The 20,284-nt window shown below is 43.3% G+C and overlaps 1 protein-coding gene across 1 annotated transcript in view; it reads left to right on the top strand.

Moving 5' to 3' along the window:
* Positions 1-20,284, top strand: part of nav2a (neuron navigator 2a) — an 82,756-nt gene that overhangs the window by 43,201 nt on the left and 19,271 nt on the right. The window contains exons 11-17 of the mRNA XM_029497427.1: positions 46-168; positions 12,606-12,735; positions 14,805-15,123; positions 15,894-16,593; positions 17,675-17,894; positions 18,734-19,020; positions 20,119-20,184. Coding sequence (XP_029353287.1) covers positions 46-168; positions 12,606-12,735; positions 14,805-15,123; positions 15,894-16,593; positions 17,675-17,894; positions 18,734-19,020; positions 20,119-20,184 — 1,845 coding nt within the window. The remainder of the gene's footprint in view (positions 1-45; positions 169-12,605; positions 12,736-14,804; positions 15,124-15,893; positions 16,594-17,674; positions 17,895-18,733; positions 19,021-20,118; positions 20,185-20,284) is intronic.

Below are 20,284 nucleotides of genomic sequence, written 5' to 3'. Positions count from 1 at the left end.
TGCTTTACAGTGCCCGAGTATAATGGCCCTTGTTGTGTTTCGCAGCTATATGACCGACGGAGGATTGGGTCTGTACACACGGCGCCTGAACCGCCTGCCTGACAGCATGACTGCTGTCCGAGAGACACTCCATCGAAACACATCATCAGGACAGGGAGACGCTGACAGGTAGGTCCGAAAAAAAATTTTTGACTTGACTCTTGTTTTCTTACACTTGGTGTGAAAGAAGTAATGAATCTAACTTCACTGATTCAAACTTCCCCATGTGAACCAGTTTAGCTGTTTAATTAAAAAATTTAATTAAGTGAAATGCACTGTGGAAATAAGCTTAAGCACAGTAATCTGTCAGTTTACTGGACTCCTCTTGAAGACATTGAACTTTTTTCCCAGTCGTCTCAAGCCGCCTCTTGTTTCCTTCCTGCCTTTTCCTGATTTTATCATATTGTTGTTTTGTATCCTCAGAAAAGCTATAAATTCTCCTTTTTGGTGTCATCTAAGAAATTGCTCCTCCAGAGGGTTTTAACTGCAGGATTTACACATGAAGATGGGAAACATCCAAAAATGTGGATTATCTTACATTTGTGAAAAACAGAGTAGAAACACAAGCTGATAAGGAGTCAGCGCAGTGATGGTTGGTTAAAAAAGCACCACTGAAAAACATCTTGAACATAATCATAGCCTGCTTTTTTCTCATTGCTAACAAATGATCATACTGAAAACCAAATGAATGAATTAAGGCAGCCCTTTGTGCGTTGCTCTGGCTCTGACTCCATCTCTTTGTTTTTATGATAAGAAATATCTCCACTCCTCAGAATGACACAGCTCAGGTTTTGCACAGACTTGCACCTGAACACAGCTGGGCTCCGGCCCGTACAGCACGCCTCTGACGTACAAACTGATCCCACAGCAGCATTGAAACACGTGTTTCTTGGGGTGTTATCAGGATGAGTAGGTTACAACTTGTGGCGAAGAGTCTGAGTGTCTGAGGGACTTCATGTCGCTGCCGTCTTTGTCCTGTCATGGAGATGGAGAGGGATTTGTGACAGGCGGAAATGGATGAAGGCCAAGTCGCAAGATGAGACGATGGGGATGGGTGCAGAGAGGCAGAGTAGGGGGGGGGGCAGGTTTGATGATAAAATGGTCCTCAGAATGGATGATGGAGGGTACAAGACTAAATTAGTTTTATTTAAAATATGTTAATCATCTTTCTTCTATTTCACAACATTTAATATCAGCAGGAAAAACTTTGAAGTTATTTGAATAAAGTGATGTGTTACATAGACAGATGTGCTTGAGTAGTTTCAAGTACTTCAAGCAGCCTTTCTCCCCTAAATCCCCAGGTGTGGCTAATTTCCTGTTTTCCAGACTTTTGACCTTCGCCCTCTTGCTGGCATTTATTGTGCATGCATGCACACACACACACACACACACACACACACACAAACGTATACATTCAGTCCATCACAATAAACCCTTCTGGTTCTCAGATGGAGCTAATCACAAACTGTCCTTCCCCTCACCTTTCATCTCTCCTCTCTCCTCTCATTTCTACACTCCCCTACCTTACTTGATTAGAGCGTGCAGAAAATAGAAGAAAGAAATTAAACAGAAAACAGATTAAATGCTAAAACTTTGGGGATTTCTGTTTTTTTATTATTTGCATTTGATTTTGTGCCTTCATGTTCCTTCCGAGGTTTAATAAGTGCAATCGGAAGGTGAAGCTTCCCTGTGAATTTCTTATTTCTCCTTTCAGGGTCCTATGACAGATTCATTAGCGCTCTCATGCAATTAGAGAGAAGGCCAGGGAGTGACTTTCAAAATGAAGAGGGGATGAGGCGGCTCCCTCTCCTCCCCCCTCCTGAAGGAATTTCTGATAAATGTGCTTACTGCTTTTAGTTTGGGATTAATTAGAAAAGCTGCAGCAGTGGCAGATAAAAGGCATTAGCATAATAAACTGGAGGGAGCTGGAAGGTAGAGGAGGATCACTGGTTTTCTTTTGTAAAAGATGAAGCTAATTTAATACATGAGAGGGGCTGTAATGGGGCAGGCTGCAGGTGGAGGGGAGCAAGCAATATTCAGTGTATGTGCTTTCGACATTTTGTAGTGTCAGAGGTGTGTGCAGTCTGCTCACCAGGTGTGTGAGCCATCTATAAATCTGATTTGAAATGCGTTTCCCGTGATCTCTGCTTTAAGATTCAGCCGGTGAGGAAGTGGGGGTAGGGAAAGGTGTTGGGTGAACGAGGGGGTCAGGAACTTCAAAGGGGCGAGGTTCACAGTAGGGAGCTTTGGAAAAAAATATTTAAGTCTTCACACTAAACTGCCTGCAGATCAGATTGACTCCAGACTAACAAGGCACGTGAATGGCGCAGCCAGGAAAACGCGTCACTAGGTGTCTCATTCAGACATCAGGAAAGCACTCCAAGCATTCATGTCACTATGAGCTGACAGGCACAGCAAAGAAAATGCAAAGTTTTACTAACTGTCAACTGTGTGCAAAAAGCAGGTCACATTGAGTCACGGGACAACAGGACCTGCAAGGCCGAGTAAAAAAAGGCAGAGACAATATAGCGTGTGTGTGAGAGAGAATGTGAGCATGCTTATCCCTGTCATTTATCTCTGTGGCAGGAGAAAAAGGAAGCTATCTATAATGGCCTGCCTTGTGATTTGAATTCTCTTTGTTAAAGCAGACAAAGAGAAGGTCTTTGTGGTGTGAAGCCACTGTAGCTGAGTGTTAGTGAGATCCCAGCCCCTCCCCTTCTTGCTCAGGCGTTGGAGATATAATTTCACACAAAGAATAGAGAAGACAGTGCTGCAATTCTGATGACTGATGCTTTCACATGAAAAAAGTATAGAAATCCTACAGTATAATAAGGTGGCAGGGTGTTTGAAGGAGTCTACTTTTCTCTGAATGGTCTATCTCCCCCTTCTAGTTCTGTCTAGGTGGAGTCTGCACAACACACTGTATGTGCATTATGGAGAAAAAATTACCAGTAACTGCAAGTTCATCTGCAACAAAACAGATAGTCTTCATTTCATTTGGTCAATGTGAAGGAAGTGTCATGACTTAGCCCGCCATGTCAAGGAGATCAGTGCTTTAAATAAAACTGCTTACTCTCATGTGTGGCAAAGGCTAGTTGGGATCTTTTTCAAGAAGTCAGACTGGACGCTCAATGTGAGAAGGCTTAAATCAACATGAGGCGCCTAACGGAGCTGAGAGATCAGGTGATCTACAACTGAGCTGTAGGTAAACCAGATTAAAAAGGTGGAAAAGCAGAAATTCTTGACATTATTAACCAGTTTGGAAAACAGACAGTGCATTAGCAAACATTAACAGTTGCCACATGCTGGAATAAGCTACAGGGATAATGTACGCCTATTTCACTGCCGCTCTGCTTCTTACACAACTAACTGCATGTTCCACCTCCCATTTCCTCCCATCAACACCTACAGCCATCACTCACCCTGACACCTTTATTGTCCTCTGGATCTTTTAAACTACTTTGAGTTATATTTCAAAGGCAGTGTCCAAATAAAACCGTCTTGCCTTCTTTTGTCTGCCTCACACTCTGCCTTATAAGTCTGTGGCCAACATGCCGTCTGAGGTCTGTGTTTGAATTGGTTTCATCAATGCTCTGGCAAAGACACGGCAGGTAAACCTGGGTCAACTTTTACCCAATGCAATGTGACATCATCTGGCAGGACGCAGCATTGGCCAATCAAATACATTTAAGCCAAAATTCCTGGCAGGTTACCTCCACCCAGCAAGTTGTGCAATGCGACTGTGTTATAAAAATCATCAAATTCATTAACATTAACATTAAATCAAGCTCAGGATGCTGAGCACTCTCACTAACTGTATGCAGGGAAGTGACGGTCTCAGGAGGGATTTTACTTTGAAGGGGCTTCAAAGTCAAAGCCCTTTTTGATTAAATGTTGTCATTATTATGATACAAATAATTTTGTCTGCCCCCACCATGTGAATACAGCGTTTGTTCATGGTCCATTGTTGGAAGCTCTGTGTGTGTGTGTGTGTGTGAGCTCCTCTTAGCAGAGTTTTAATCCCACCTGCAACAGAGCTGCAGTCGTTCACAACACAATATACCACTCATGGACACAATACATACACAAACAACATTCATCAGAGACACATTGCCTGTAACACAACATGCTCCGAGTTCTACTGAGTTATTTCTTCTGTCTGGACTTGAGCAGGTTTGCTGCTGGCCTGAGGGAGGGAGGGAGGGAGGGAGGGAGGGAGAGAGAGAGAGAGAGAGAGAGAGAGAGCGAGCTTCACCCTCCTTTATCAGCCCTTCTCCTCAGCTCCCAAAAACAACACCTGGCTCCCACCTGTCTCCCCCTCTCCCCATCTATCTGTCTATCGTTGTCTGTCTGTCTGTGTAACCCCACCTCCACCTGCTCCTCCAGTTCAGCTGAGTGAGCACTGCGGTTCGCCCCCAGGCTCCCACTATAATAATAATCACTGGATTGGTTTCCTCCTCGTCCTTCCCATGTTTCTGTATTTTCCCTGTTCCCAGTGGAGCTGGGGGTCTATTTGTATGATAATCACAGGAGCACAGCTTTACCTGGACTTTTTAAACCTCTCCCCCACCTAAAACCTCTCTTATGGTCCTGATCAACCTGTCAGTGCAGATCACAGCTGCTGTTTCTCAACTTCCCCAACACAGATCCTGCCCAGTAACATCTCTGGTCTCCACTCCACACTAGAAAATCAAGAGCGTTTGGTTAATGATAGAAGAGTGCAGACCATCTTAGTGGAACCAGGGCAAACAATAAAGACACTTACATCATCTGGAGTTTACACAGTTTTTCTTTCTCGTTATTTTTTGTAAGAAAACAGAAATCTTAGGGCTGGAGTGAGTTTTGTTACTCCAATATTTTTTCTAATAGTTTGCTAGGCGTCTTAAGCAGAGTAGTGTGTCAGAGGGCAAAGAACCTGGCTCTTGAGGAAGAAGAAAAGTCCCCCACATTTTTTGTCAATGCATCTTATTAGCTTTGTAGTTATTATTACGTGATTTGCCTTGGTTAATGAGATTCACAATAATAATCCAGAAATGAAATCACTATCTAGAACTGGGATTTTTCCCCTTTGTTTTCAGGTCAGACCATATGAATACCATATAAATCCCAGGTCAGAGAGGAGACGAAGAAACCTCTCAGTCTACAAACTTAAAATAAACTGCTAGAGCTTCCTGAGTCAAAAAAATTGCAGTGACGTCTTTAAGCTGCAGCAGACTCATGCTGTCTACCTTGTGTGTTTTGAGAAAAGAAATTCAATATATTTGCCAAATTCACATGTTCAAACAGAGGAAAATATCTAAATTCACTGGCTTGTGATACTCTGTTTGCTCTCTCCATCTCTCCTGCACACACACACACACACACACATCTCAAACAAATACTTTACCACAGCTATCTTGACTCTCACATGGCCTCACCTCAAATATTAAACCCCATAAATGCCCCCATTCAAGCGGAAAACTACATTCTGCGTCAACACAATATGTATTTGTGTGTGTGTGTGTGTGTGTGTGTGTGTGTGTGTGTTATTGTAGACAGCATGTGCCAGAAAGGGGACACTGGAGCAGTCTGACCCACAGTGTAAGCTGTGAGGCCAAATGTTTCCAAGTTAATGAAGCTCCCATAATCAGCCAGCTGCTGCAGAGTGCTCCTCTACCTACACAGCTTCAGTCTTCGTTCCTTTAAAAAGAGAAAAACTGGAAAACAGTCTGTGCAATGAGACCATTTGAACCTTCCATAGCAACATTTTTTTATTTACATTTTTTTCCATCTACAGTTTTATTTAACTATGCATTTAAGCTGGCAAATTTTGGCAGAGAAATTTATTTTGTGAAGTATCTGGAAAGCCGTAAAGTCCAAAGTTTTTGGCCTCTCTCTGTCAGAAGATAAAGAAAAGAAGAATAGCTCGCCAACATGGTTTAATAAAACATGAATGACTTTGGAGTAAATGGTTTGTGTTTATTATTGTCCTGTTAGCAGCTAGGTTTTGGACCAGGACACATTCCCTTTGAAAATACGTTTTGGTTTGGGATGATCTCACTGCAGAAGCACATCTGGCTTCAGCAGAGAGGTTTTCACCCAGGTTAAAAAAAAAAGGTTCATCTCCCACACATCCCAAACATTTCAGCTCTAAGCTCATGGTCTTTGTGATCACTATTATTTGTTGAAGGCTGTTTTTCTCTTGGTGCGCAGTATCTTTGTTTTGCTAGTCATATGAAAGCAGTGAGATGTAGATGTTACCCACAGAGAGGAAAATGAGCGTTTTGATTGCACGGCCACAAAGCCAGCAGCTTTCCAGGGGAAGCACAGAGGTCAGAGATTTTGTCCAAAGTCTCATGTCTGGTCTGCAGTCTGAATGGGCCACTTGGAGGGAACAGTAGATGGAAAAAGTAGAGCAGAGGAGCAAAGCATGCTGGACTTAAATTCATTCATGGTGAGTGGTTTGCGGAGCCCCCAGCACAGGGTAAGTTTTAACCCCACACTCCTCCCCGGACTGATATTGAGGTTGAGTACAGGTGTGGAGTCAGAGAGTCAGCAGGTTTGAGCAGGTTGCAGCTATAAAGTAACTGGATAATGTTGATAATCCACATTTCACCAAGTGAGCTGTAGGAAAAGCTCCAGGACAGAAGTCTGCATGCCAGAACTTTTGTGTCATGGACTCTTGAAACAGGCTGCGAAACAATATATTGTAAAGATTTTGTCCCAAGAGCCCATGAGGCAAAACTCATGTGTGAATATTAATATTTAATTTCTGATGTTAACCCTTTTTAATGCCCAGTTTCCCCTTTTTATTTCTCCTTAAATAGCTCAGAAGGTTGTGAAAACCTTCGTATTTCAAACCTTCTGACAGGGTTGTGATGATCTATTACAACATATTTTTCCAGCTGTATTATAGCTGACTGATGTTTGCCATGAATTTTTATTATTATCCTTTATTTTACCAGGATGTCTCATTGAGATAAAAAAAAAAAAACAGAATCTCCTTTGCAAGAGACCAGGCCAGCATAAATGCCAGATATTCATACAAACATAAATTACCACATGACAGCGATTGGAGCTGAAGTACACGTCTCATTTAACACTTTATTTATGATGCACTTCAAAGATAAAGGTTTTCTAATTTTAGGTCTTTTGAAATGTGAGATTAAAAACACATGTCTCAAATTCATCCTGGCATATTTTAATATCTAGTTTAAAGTTTGTGACCTTTTTTTTTTGTCCTTTCCAGTTATGTGCTTTAACTATGTTTGGAGTTGATAATACAAGTCAGGTCTATATATATATATTTATTTATTTTTTTATTTATTTTTTTTTTCTTTAATCTGCTGTTTCCATATGGAGAAAACGGCTCTTTGGTTTTGAAGTTATTGGAGAGTTGTTTTTTTTTTTTTTGTTTGCTTTTTTTTTTTTTTTTTCCAGAATTTTAAATAGGCGTTTTTATTTAATGCACATTTTGCACTGTGACACAAAAAATTAAGATCAGCTGGTGAAGTAACTGAGAGCATGGTGAGGAAAAGAGCGAGGAATGCATTTTATTTCATCATGTGTCATCTGGAGACACTTTGAAAAAGTTTTCAAACCAGATGAGCCTGAAAAAGTACAGATTCTGGGCAAAGTTTGCCTTAAGTTGTCTAATGTTTAGGTCCCTGGGCTCCCATGATCCCACTGCGGTGTGGAGACAGTTACCGCATATGCTTCATTCTAGCATGGAGGCGGCATTAGTTTGATTTGTATGCACTGTTTGTTTCAGCAGTGTGTCGCACACGTGAGAAATTCCAGTAGCAAATAAAAATTTTTGCTCTCCTGCCGCACAAGAGGATGCAGCGTGGAGCAGATATATGCCTGTGCTTGGTCACAAATGACACATGTTCACACCCTTTGGTGTGTTTTTACCACAGATCCAGATCAGCCGGTGGAGTCTACAGGAGTGTGTGTTTACATATCAAACAAAGAGAGGGAGAGAATTAGGGAAGGAGGAGAGTCAAAGGAAATGTGTGTGAAAGAGATCTAAATGCTTTGATAGGTTCTCTGAGTGTAGATAGCAAATGTTTTCCTAAGACAGGAAACAATAGGACCAGACACGGGAGAGAGAAAGAGAGAAAGAATGAGACAGGGAGAGCTAGAGACATTCCAGTGTGTGTTGTCCGTCTGTTCAGTTCTGTCATTTCTCGTCACTGCGGGGACAGCTGTGTCATTTTCGTACCATGCGGCTCCTGGGCTCCGGCCCGGAATGTGTCGGGTCCCGTCCTGACGGCCCCTTCACCGCTTCACCTCTGCCTCACACTGGGCCCTTTCAGTCAACAACCTTTAAAAACCACACTTTGGATGGTTTTGGCTGCAGCCAGTTAGAATCAATAATACTGTTTCTTTAGTTTCCAACATTTTCTTATTTCCCAGTTGCAGAAAATAAACATTTTTGAGAGTAATACAAATGTAGTCAATCAGTTTACTGATGGGGGTGATGTCATAAGTACAGGCGAGAGCCTGCTCACAGAAATAAGCCTGAACCCCAAGGTAAAGAGCAGCACCAAACTGAGATACTGATGTGAGAAAGTGTTTTCCCGTACCACTATAAAACTGGCAGGACAACTTTCCAGAAGTGGAGGCAACAGCAACCTGCTGTTGTATTGTTGTTGTTGTTGTGTTTTTTTATATATTTTAATTTAACACTTTTCCTCTGCCTGCAGCCTCATTTCCATTTCCATGAACCAGAATTTGTCTCTGTGTCTGTGATCTGCATGACTTGTTTGATTGCCTCCTGGAAGTTAAAGTGTGAAATATAATACTGAGAAGAAAAGTGATTTTAAGATAAGCAAAAGAAAATCACCAATGACAAACAGCACAGTGAAGAAAAGTAGACACAGACAACCTTACTGAGTGTTAAGCTTAAAATCAGAATCACAATAAAGAAAACCTATTTTCTTCTTTGTTTTACACTTTGCATTCATCCAGCTCTGTTTGTGTTTGAGCTTCTGTATAGGCAAGATCTGAATTGAATAAATTTGGCTTGTTTTGTTTTATTCCTCGAACTATTGATCACAATGATATGATTCCAGTGAAAACTGATAAGCAGTTGTGCTGTGTCGGGTCCAAAACTTGTTCTCATGTCATGCTGTTATGGAAATGATAGGAATAAAGTGTGTGATGGTGCTGATATGTCTGGGATGACGCCAGAGCATTGGTTCCTCTTTTCTGATGTTTTCACTTATTAACTTGTCCGTGGTGTCATCTGCACTTCATCTAGCCCCGAGGGCTGTAAGTCAAAGTGCACCCCCCCACCCACTATCCCACCTCCTGTCTGTCTGTCTGTCTGTGTGGACAAAGATTTGGGGTTATATGATCCAGACGCAGCATGAAGACCAGTCATCTCCCCCCAAACACAGGAAATCCCCTTACTTCTGCTTTGTGGCTCTGTTATGGCCGCATGTCTGTGTGTATGTTTCTGCGGCACGGAGCCTATGTGCATGTGCCAGAGTCGGACGGGGTTTTTCAGGAGGGTGGGGGTTACAGTACTGCAGGGCCGACCAAAAGACCGGCTGACCACAGTCCCCGAGGACACACACAAGAGAAGTTAAACAAACAACCGCAGCCTCTTTCTCAGGACACCACCAGTCACTCTGATTGGCTGACCCACTGGGCAGCGCTTTTTTTGTAATGCCCCCCTCCTTCTCCACTCTGCTCTTCTCCTAAGGAAAGTTTGAAAGTTTGGCCTCTGATCTCTGACCCGTATGGGAAAGCAGAGGTCTCTCTGGAGGGACCTGGCAAGAGGAGAAGTTTCTCTCTGGTATGTCTTTATTTGGATCACTCTCCCTCCTCCACTACTGTCCTCTGTCAAGATGGTACGAGGATGAATGGAACCGCAGTCTCCTGCTGAGTTTAAGGGTCATTTCACATCAAAGCCAGTCGAAGGCTGAAGACCGATCTACTTGGCTAAATAATGTTAGCTGCACTGGAGTGACCCTGGAACAGGAACAGCAAGAGCACCTCTTTTTCTCTGTGTGATCATCTATTAGACGCCGGCTCTGCTGGCCAGCGTTTGGCACCATTTCCTCGTTTGGGGCAGCATGTGGTTAATGTCCTCGTCTCCTGTGATTGGCCGTCAAAGGCCTGGGGGTTGTTAACTGGTAGGTTGCCGTGCCAGCAGGAGGCTGTGGGCTGGGCCATGCCGCTTGGCCTGATCTCTAATTAGCACTGGCTTGTCAGCTAGTCAGGGTGGATCTGTCTAGGAAATTGTAGTCTTGCACACGCAGACACACATGGACATAAACCATAGCTGGGAAGCACACAGTAAAGAAACAGTGGGATAAGGATTGTCCTTGAGTTTCACAGAGTCTGCCTGTGATCATGTGGGTTCGACTAGTGTTACCATTTGATTCTTGTAGGGCTGAAGAGGTTTATTTAGGACTCGGGGTGTGTTTGTGTGTGTTTCAGTGTGCGCTATTAGTGGCAGGGCAGCAGCAGTGAAGTGGTTAACAGTCCCAAGGGAGGCTCATGTTACCGGCAGTAGGGCAGGTCCCCCCCCCCCCCCCCACCTCAGTGTCTGTGTCTGCTCGTCCAGAGAGAGACCAACAGTGCCCGGGGGATGAAGCATCAGTGCAACCAGTGACAAAGGAGCTCGATCTAGGAAGACTGCCAGAGAGAGAGAGAGAGAGAGAGAGAGAGAGACGCTGAAAAAGCTCTGAGAGGCAGTCTGAGAGGGAGAGAGATTTGTCCGTGTGAACTCTCTCAGTGGCATGGAGTCATGAAGCTTTCTGTTCAGCTTAGTATTTACCCGCACTCTGGTTCCCACGGCAACCCAGGCACCCTGACCAGGTAGATGTATGTGTGTGCCCATGTGTCTTTGTGTGTCAGGGTGTGTAAAGGAGTAATGATGTCTTTGATTGAGACCGTGCTCAGAAAGTATTGAGATCTTTGTGTGTTTGCATGTGTCTGTTTCTCCTTGGATTCATTTTCTCTGCGTATTTCTGTGTGTGTGTGTGTGTGTGTGTCTGTGTGTGTGAGGAGGGGGGGGGGATTTCCCCGGTGGGTGTATGAAGGAGTAGAGACAGTTTTGGTCACTCTAAATCTCAGAGCCCTTCTCAGCTCCACGGATGCTTTCACCTCTTTGCCTCGGTGCTCTGCTGCTGGTTAACATGTTTGGCTCAGTTTCTGCTGAGCACCAGTTGATTAGATTCTGATGGTAATCTGAATCTGGGATTTCAGCCACTGAATGGCCTTTGTTTATGTTTAGGTTTTTTTCTGTTGTTGTTGTTTTTTTAAAGCCATAATTTTGATGTTGTGTTCAAATGCTGGTGGGAAACCTTCAGGACTGAGCAGCACTGCCTTGACTTGCTTTTTTGTCAGAAAATCTATCTTGACAGGTGAATGACGAATGAGATCTGATATGGGCACTTTTTTAAATTGCTCCTGTGTCATAAAGTATAAAAACAGTGGCTATACAGAGCAACACTGAGTTAGATGCTTTTGTTTTCAACTTTTGTTAAACTGTGCTTAACAGGGTAGTTGTAAAGTTAAGTTTATGATTTTATTAGTTTATTAGTTTTGGTTGAGAAAAGTGTCAAACACTTTGTTTTCAGCCCCAAATGTGAGGATTTTTTGCTTCCTTCTGTTTTGTTTTTTTGTGACTGAGTATCATTTTGTTTGGGACTGTTGGCAGAGACTTTGAGTGTGATGATCATTTTGTACATAAAAAAATCATCAGTTTATTGGCAAAGCAAATGATTTACAGCTAAATCAATGTAGACTCTCAGCAGCCCTGATTGTTGTTTTAGTTTATTGTTGTAGAAAAGACTTTCTCAACAGGTTTTCATGTTTCATTTGTCTGAAAATTAATGACAGGAAAAGTACAGATAGGTTGACAACACTAACTGTGTGTGTTTGTTTGAGATTGTGTATGTGTGGTGCAGCCAACCCTCCACTGGCCATCACCATCAGCCTCCCTCTGGCTCTTTCACAGTGATGTTTGCCAACTGGCCAGGCTTCCTGTCCCCCACAGACTCCCAATAGACACACACACACATATTTACAAATACCCCGCATTAACTCCCAGCATGTTTGCTCTGTTCAGATGGATCTGTTTGAACAACTCACAGAACCACAAACACGCACCATGATGTCACCCCTCCATCGAGCCTTTGTTCATATGATAGACAACCCCATTCAGCCTGTGTGTGTGAAGTTGGTTCAGACGGAGAGCAGAGGAAGAGAAGCACCAGGCTGCCGCAGACTCCGGAACCTTGTTTGTTCTTTATCATTTGCATTAGTATTATCACTGCAATTAAAAGACTTACTCTTTGTTTTTTCATAGAAAGGCACTGGCTAATCAGAATTTTAACTCTGTTCTGATTTGTGTACTGATTCGAAGATAGAAAGTTTAACTCTGATTTATCAGAATTGAAACTCATGACTGCTGCTCCAAAAAGCATCTTTGTCTGTAAATGAGTTCAGCTGACTGGTGCAGAGCCAATTGATCCCCCCCCCCTCCTCCACTCCTCCACCCCCCTTTTCTCCACTTGGATAGAGTAAAATGAAGTCAACGTCTCTGCCTTCCGTCTGTGTGTGTTCAGTTGGGATGACAGCAGCTCTGTGAGCAGTGGCATCAGCGACAACATAGATACCGATGACATCAACACCAGCTCCTCCATCTCCTCCTATGCCAACACGCCTGCTTCACGGCGCAAGGGCCTCAGCACTCAGGTAAGTCTGCACACATACACACTGGTCAGGTTGAGGTAGTCGTTTTCCTTCCATTATTCATTAAGAAGAGCATTCGGTGGTCATGTATAACATGCCTGACCAAACCTGAGCAGTCGTTTTTTTGATGTTGGTGTGAGGAGCTGAGTCTTAATAGATTAGGTTAAAGACGGAAAAGGATTTGGTCCCAGTAAGCTGATTTGATTCTGCATTCAGATTTGATGAAATTCTTTTAGAAGCCTTGTGCCGGGTTCAGGTCACCTTCTGTTTGCAAACAGAGTATCAGCTCCTCACTGAACTATAATCATCAGTTAATTTGCACACCAACTGGATAGGAGCATTTTTTTAACTGTAGTTTTACTCTTGTGGTGGGAAAATGTTTTTTTTAAAAATGCTCCTGAACATGACATTAAAATGTGTGATAATGGCATCCATTTGAATGCAGCAGGAGTCTTCTTGGCCAATGGTTAACTTTGAGTCAAGTGTTTAATGATGAAATGATGTTGGCGCCTCTGCAAAGAAGAATATTGTCTAATTTACTACTTGTAACTGCTAATGAATGTGTTATTTTATTAGGCTATTTAGTGCTCAATTGATCATTTGGCTACAAGTGAGTGTGCCAGCGACAGCTCTCTGCTTGGCTGTTGTCCAAAGCAAAACTTTAACCATAAGAATCCCAATAATTACTGTGCCAAACAAAAGCGCTCTCTCAGTCTTCCTACTTTGGTTGTGCAGTGGTAGGTGCAAGTAATCTGTGACGTAAATCAAGCCCTCTTTATTTGAGAGAGTGAACAATCACAAATCAATTATGAAATTAACATTTACAAATACTGCATGTGTAAATCTAAAAGTGTAACCCTCTGTTGGTGTTGTTCCACGTCATTTTCATCTTTGATAGTTTAATAGTGCTATGAAGGATCCATTCGCTGGAACCTTAATTTCTCAGGAAAAGGGCACATTTATCAGCTGCATATACATGAGCTTTCACATTGGTGCAGTCCAATCGTACTGATTGTCTTCCACTGTGCCTTCGGAGGCTGTAGTCCCTGAGTTGTTTGAGAACTGTTGCAAACTCTTATTTCATGCATCAATATGGTCAACCCTCTACTTTGCCTCATTTTCCAAAAGCCGGTCTTTCCCTGCATTCCTCTGCATTCACAAAGCTAAAGCTGGTGTTGACTTACGCCTCAAATCACTAAACACTGATTAGGAGCCACCACGGTTCAGTAAGGTGATCGAGGAGACAATATTGAGACAATATTGTCAGCTGACTGACTTGAGTTCAGCACACACACAGTGCATTGTGGCTGATGTGGAGCCAGTCATCACGTGATATGTGTGTATTACAGCTGCAGAGGTCAAGGTGTGAAAGAAAAAACAAAGGAACGTACAAAGGAGTCTTTCTCTCAGTGCAGCAGCTCTGACACTCAGCCGCTTAATAAGGTCTGGCTCGTCTTTCCTCTGGTAATAACATGCGTCAGCTGGACCGTGCTGCACTTTTGGCAAATGTTGCCTGTATGACTGCAGGATTCAAAAGCAGCCGTCATCCCTTCAACAACTGTAATTTACTCTGATAGTTGAATGAAGGCTATGGCAAACTAGCTACGTTAGATTTCTATTTTAAACAGTAAAACTTTCAAAAAAAAGTTAGAACTTTACTAAACCCCATTCAGAGTGTTGTGTATTTTAAAGGCACGTATCTATAAAACTGATACTACTATTTGACGTCCTTCTAATTTTTATTTTGCTGTGCCAAAGATTCAAAAGGAAAATGTGTCTCTAGCCAATTCAATCCCAAAGTGTAAAGAAAGTAAGTCAGCATCAAGAGTTCCTTTTTCTTCCACGTTTGACTAAACAGTAAAGACGCCATCTGTGACGTCACGCTCAGTGTGGTTCTCTGTAATGCAGTCAAACTGCTTCCTGACATACTGCTCAGGTGATGGTTGCTGGTTGGATTACCCAGCAGGATGCTTGTGATCATATAATTGAGTGTTTTTTTAAAGCAACTTGGCAATGTGTGATGAGAGACTTTTTTTCAGTAGTAATATATTTGTGCGTGTGTGTGTTCTCAGCCTGTGACAGATGCAGAGAAGCACTCAGCGTCCACAGCATTGCACCAGGTTTGGTCAGGGGACGAGCTGAAGAGGCCAGACGGCGGGTCAGACAGCGGGGTCAGGATGGAACCGGGCTCCAAGTGGAGCCGCCGTAACCCCTCCGACATCTCCGATGAGTCTGACAAGGGCGGCTCAGTGAGAAAGACGACCTCTGTGTCACACACAGGCTCCTGGAGGAGGGGCATGAGCACTCAGGTTGGGGTGACGTCCCCCCGGACTAAAAGCACCAGTAGCACGGGCTCCACGGGCTCCATCAGCCTCAAGACCCACAGCTCAGGTAACACACACATTGGTACCACTTTGCCATAAAGATTACCTTAAATATATCATTGGGATTAATAAAGCCTTTATAATTAGAATTTTTAATTCAATTAACTCTTTACAAATCATTAAAAAAATATAAAAAACAAGTTATACACAGCATTCAGACATTAATACAGACTCAATATTGGCAAGATCGAGTCAGTGTTTTCAAGTTTAGTTTACTAATCAGTTACTTTCATGTATAACTGATAAAAAGGAGCCTTTTTGTAAAGTGAGAAACTCATCGCCACTTGATGAAGACTGACTATACATTTTTATTGTATAATCTTTTTAGCACCCATAAATAATATTTGTGGTTCACCTTTCACATGATGGCTCCCATTTATAGATTTTTGTAAATGGCTGTAAAAAAGAAATGGCTAGAAATATGAAGATGGATGGAGGGAGAATCACTCAGTGATTATGTCCTATAGAAGATAACCAGCAAAAATCATCTCCATTTCTTTTATCCCCTGTGCGTTACAGCCTCATAGCATATGTCACATCAACACCTGTGATTCTAAATTAGTGTAACTGCTGATCGCATACCAAATAAATCAAGTTATAAAGTTGTTGAAGGAAAACATGAATAAGGGAATGAATACATGATAAGAAAATAAATTCTGTAGTGTTCTCTGGGTTAAGGACAAACTTAAATGGATCATCTGTGAACAAAAAACAAGGCTCCGTGTGATCTGAGAATGACATAACGCCCCAACATGCGCTGTCTTCTGTGTCCTGCAGGCAAGACAGATGATGTCAAAGTGTCGGAGAAAGGACGTGTCTCTCCTCGTCCAAATGGCCTTCATCGCTCGCCCTCAGACGCAGGCCGCAGCAGCGGTGATGAGGCAAAGAAGCATTCGATCTCCACTGGCCGCACGCCTACAACAAGCACCCTCACACACACAGTGTCAGACCCGCACTCACAGTCACACACACTCACCTCACGCACCCCAACCAGCACCTTTGGCTTCAAAAAGCAGGGCCCTGGGATGGTAACCATGGTAACAGCCAGTGGTGCCACCATCACCAGTGGTTCAGCCACCTTGGGGAAGATGCCCAAATCTGGGGCACGCTCACTTGCAGGAGGCCTGAAAGGGCAAGATGGAGGCTCAGCAGTGGGTCACCATGATGATGGCTTCCTCCCAATGAGTGCACGCTCCACGCTGCAGTACCGCAGCCTGCCAAGACCAAGCCGCTCAGGAGCTGCCGCCCGCAACGGCAACCGCTGTTCCACCAGCAGCATCGACGCTGCCATACTCTCTGTAACGTCTCATGGCAAAAACTCAGTCAGCATCGCCAAGGGCAACAGCCCAGGAGGTCTGCTGGCCAATCAGACGGATCGGGAGAAAGGCGTCTCTGAGATGGACAATCTGAGGAGTGGAGGAGCAGCGACTGTTCCCATGACAGGAAGACAACAAGTTTCTTCACCTACACTACGAAGGTGAACACGCTCACACACAACCATACACACACACACAAACATATACAGACTCACTCACACAGAACATAGTTTAAAATGTCAGTAAAGCTGTATACATAGTGACGGCTGACAGACGAGCTATGCTGAGTGGGCATCTCCTGTTTGGGCTTGACTTTACCAACAAAGAGTACACACACACACACACACACACACACGTACATGCACATAAGCACACAGAACCAGACCATTTTGGAAGACAGTAATCATGTAGTCAGAGTAAATGCAGTAAATGATAAGAAGTGGTGAGTAAGATCACACGTGTGGGCTTGTTTCTCACACACACACGTGCACAGCGAGGTTAAATCGGGCCATTGTGAATGCAGACCTTGAGCTGGGCTGATCAGCTGCCAAGCCTCAGCCTTGGTGGTGTGGGGTGGGGGAGGGTGTGGTACAAGGTAATGGGAGCTGAGTCTTACCTCAGCGCTCTGCCCTCATTAATGTGGGGGAGTGATAACTCTTCAAAGAGGCTGTGTGCTGTCATTATCATCCACCACGGCTCCTACGGCCATCACAGTCTGCCTTTTAACTCAGGATCAGCACAGAACTAGAGGGGAGCACTTTCCTTCTCCCTTTCTCTGTCTCTCGGTCTGTGACTTAGCCTTCGTGAACTAAGCAGCAGGCCTGCTGCCTCCTTCCTTGTTCCATGCAAAGAAACACTCACTTCAGAGCTTTGATCCAGGAAAGTCATGAATATTTAGATGTAATTTGTTGTTAAATTTGCGGTTAGCACTGAAAGTCCCTGGAGGGAGATATTTAATGGTTTCAGTGACCCCACCCCCAATTATATGAATTTCCATTGACTCAAAAAGAAGCATTAGTTCCAACAGGAAAAATATATATAAAAACAGAAAATTAATTAGTTGCATTAGAAAGACTGAATATTGACTGCACACGTCTTTGTCTGCATTAATTCAAATTTATTAATGCATTAATTGGCATTATTTTATTTTGGAAAAATGTGTAGTAAATTTGTCCTGACTCACAAATGCAACCATCTTCACCTCCATTTCTCAACCTTCAACTTCTCTTTGATTTTCTCCAGGTTGTTTGGTGGGAAGCCCGGTAAACAGGCTCCGGTTACCACGGCTGAAAACATGAAAAACTCCACCATTATCTCCAACCCGCACGCCACCATGACCCACGTAGCCACAGTGCTGGAGTCTCCCGACGCAGGACTGGGGGGCGGAGACAGTGAGACCAGCAGCCCCCTGTTCATAGGACGAGCTATGGGATTAGGGATGGGGACGCTGGGCAGTGAGCAGGTGAGGATGGCTGAAGAAGCTGGGTGTATTTTTAAGACTAAGTCATAAGAGAAGTCGTTTGTTGTCGTTTGTTATGCTGCCAAGATTTTCCAACTGCCTGCCACCCGTAGATCTACCATGAGAAGAGGGAAAGTGCTTTTTCTTTGTTTATTTTGGAGTTTTGTGTGAGTTCTATTTAAATGTACTCTTTCTCTCCATTCACCAATTTGGTCCAGGCAGAGTTATCTTTTGGAGGGAACTGAAATTAATGATTTCAAATAGTCTATTCCATGTATCCATGTGGTAAGGTGATACGTCTGGCTCAGAGTGTACTAAATAGTAAAATATTTTCCCATGAACTCTGATTCAGAACTTTATCAGGAAGAACTGTAATCGTGTGGGAAGGTGTTTGCAGAGCTAATGAATTAGTAGTGCATTTGTTTTAGTATCAGTTGGTTGCACACTAAAGCAGAGCAGAAAGTTGTGAGCATGCTCAGTCATGAACCCTTTGTCTTGTTCTCACATGATTCATCAAGATTTTTCAGACAATTTATGAATCATAAGCACCTTGGCTCTCTCCCAAGTCAGTTGTCAGTCATTTCAAAGTAAACCGATCATTAGAGTAATCAGGACTACAGCTGATGATTATTTTCACTCTTAACTAATCTATGTCTGCATGATAATTAATGTTCTCTTTGTCACAAAATTGTAAAAAAAAATAAAAAATAAAGCAGATTGGAATTCCAGAGAGCATGAAATAATTTCAAATTTATAATATAATGAGGGAAAAAAGTGGGAAATATACTGTATACTTTCAAGTGAGCTCTAAAAGCTGTAACATCTCCCTGGCACGTTCACAGGCCTCCAGCCCTGGTTCAGTCTACTCCTCCACTGGCCCCTCCAACAGCCTGACATGGGGCACCACCTTCAGCAGCTCCTCGGCCCAGAGCAGGGAGGGCACGCTGGGCGGGCATGGCGGGGCGGGTAGCGGGGGCTACCCCTCCGTTAGCAGTATGCACACCAGCAGCGAGTCCATCGACATGAGCCTGGGCAGCGCTGGAGGAGGTGGCAGCCATGGGACCCATAGAGAGGACACCTTGTCTGCACTGGGCCGCACTGGCAGCGTCAAGACCGGCATGTCTGAGAGGTGAGGCCACACAACAGTGGGGAGTTCTGGGGTGTCCATCGTTTCATCTTCTCCAGTTGTGTCTTACCTTCACCAATCTGACACTCTCTGATACTCTCTGATACAGAGTTACAGGTCCTTTACCCACAGTCTGTGTCATTCATGAACCAGTAGGTCCAAAAGTCACAAAAAGTGAATAGACCTGTGCGGCACTGACATACTTGTAGTGGTGCTCAGCTTGGTCTACACATTCCAATACATTTTCAAGAAGAACTAGATTTAAAGTAGAAATAAAAATAGGTTGATCACAACTTAACAATGATTTGTATAGTTGTGTCTATAATTGAATATGTAATAATAATAATAATACCTTAGCTGCAATTACTTTTATTATGTTATTATTATGTCTTTAATTTGTCCTAGTCATACTTTATAATTCCCACACATCTGCTTGCATAATTCCCTTCAAAATCAACCTAGATAAGCTGAGACATGAAGTTACTTACTGTTATGACATTAAGAATTTTTTTGAGAATGGAATGGCTAACTTAAAAGAAGCTAAAGTTAACTTCATTTGAACACGCAAAAAGACAATTGCTACGTATCCAGTTTCTGCACCCAGGAGTTGTAAACTTTTACTCTAAGTAAATGTTGAATGCTTGACATTCTACCTTCTGAGGATTTCACAAAAAGTTCGAAATACCGACCCTGACAAAAACCTGACATGAATGCGTTTTGAAGGATCGAGAATGGCAATGGTACACCAAGCTTTGGTTACGGCGAGGTCACCACTTGTTAGCTGTCCTGACTGCACTCAAGCACCGACACAAAATCCCACAGCATCCTAGTCTGTTATACAGTAATTGTGGTCATTGTAGCAGATTCCATCCTGACAGGTTGACTGTGTAATGTGACAAGAATGTCTCAGGGGGAACTTAATTGCATCTGGAGCCAAAGCTTTGAGGCTATGACATCACCCTCCCACACTGAGTTTTCTCATTAAGTGCATTAGTGAAGAATCTCGCTGTTGACCTCAGTTCTGTAGCATTTCTTCTCTAAAACTTTCTCTCTTTGTGTGTTGTGTGTCTGTTGTCCGTTTTCCTTCCTGTCTCCAATCAGTCCCCTCTCCTCTCCCTCTGCTAGCCCTATATTCAGCCGAAACACGTTGCCTCGGAAGCAGGACAGGTAAATGTACCTGTGTGCAGTGTTAGGCTTCTGGTGAACACAAATGTAGAGTTTCCTACTAAACCACCACCTGCTGCCACACACAAAGCACCATGGAGGA

Source organism: Echeneis naucrates, chromosome 3 (assembly GCF_900963305.1).
Source record: "Echeneis naucrates chromosome 3, fEcheNa1.1, whole genome shotgun sequence".
Taxonomy (NCBI): domain Eukaryota; kingdom Metazoa; phylum Chordata; class Actinopteri; order Carangiformes; family Echeneidae; genus Echeneis; species Echeneis naucrates.
The sequence above is the reverse complement of the archived record's forward strand: the minus strand, read 5'-3'. Positions and strand labels throughout refer to the sequence as shown.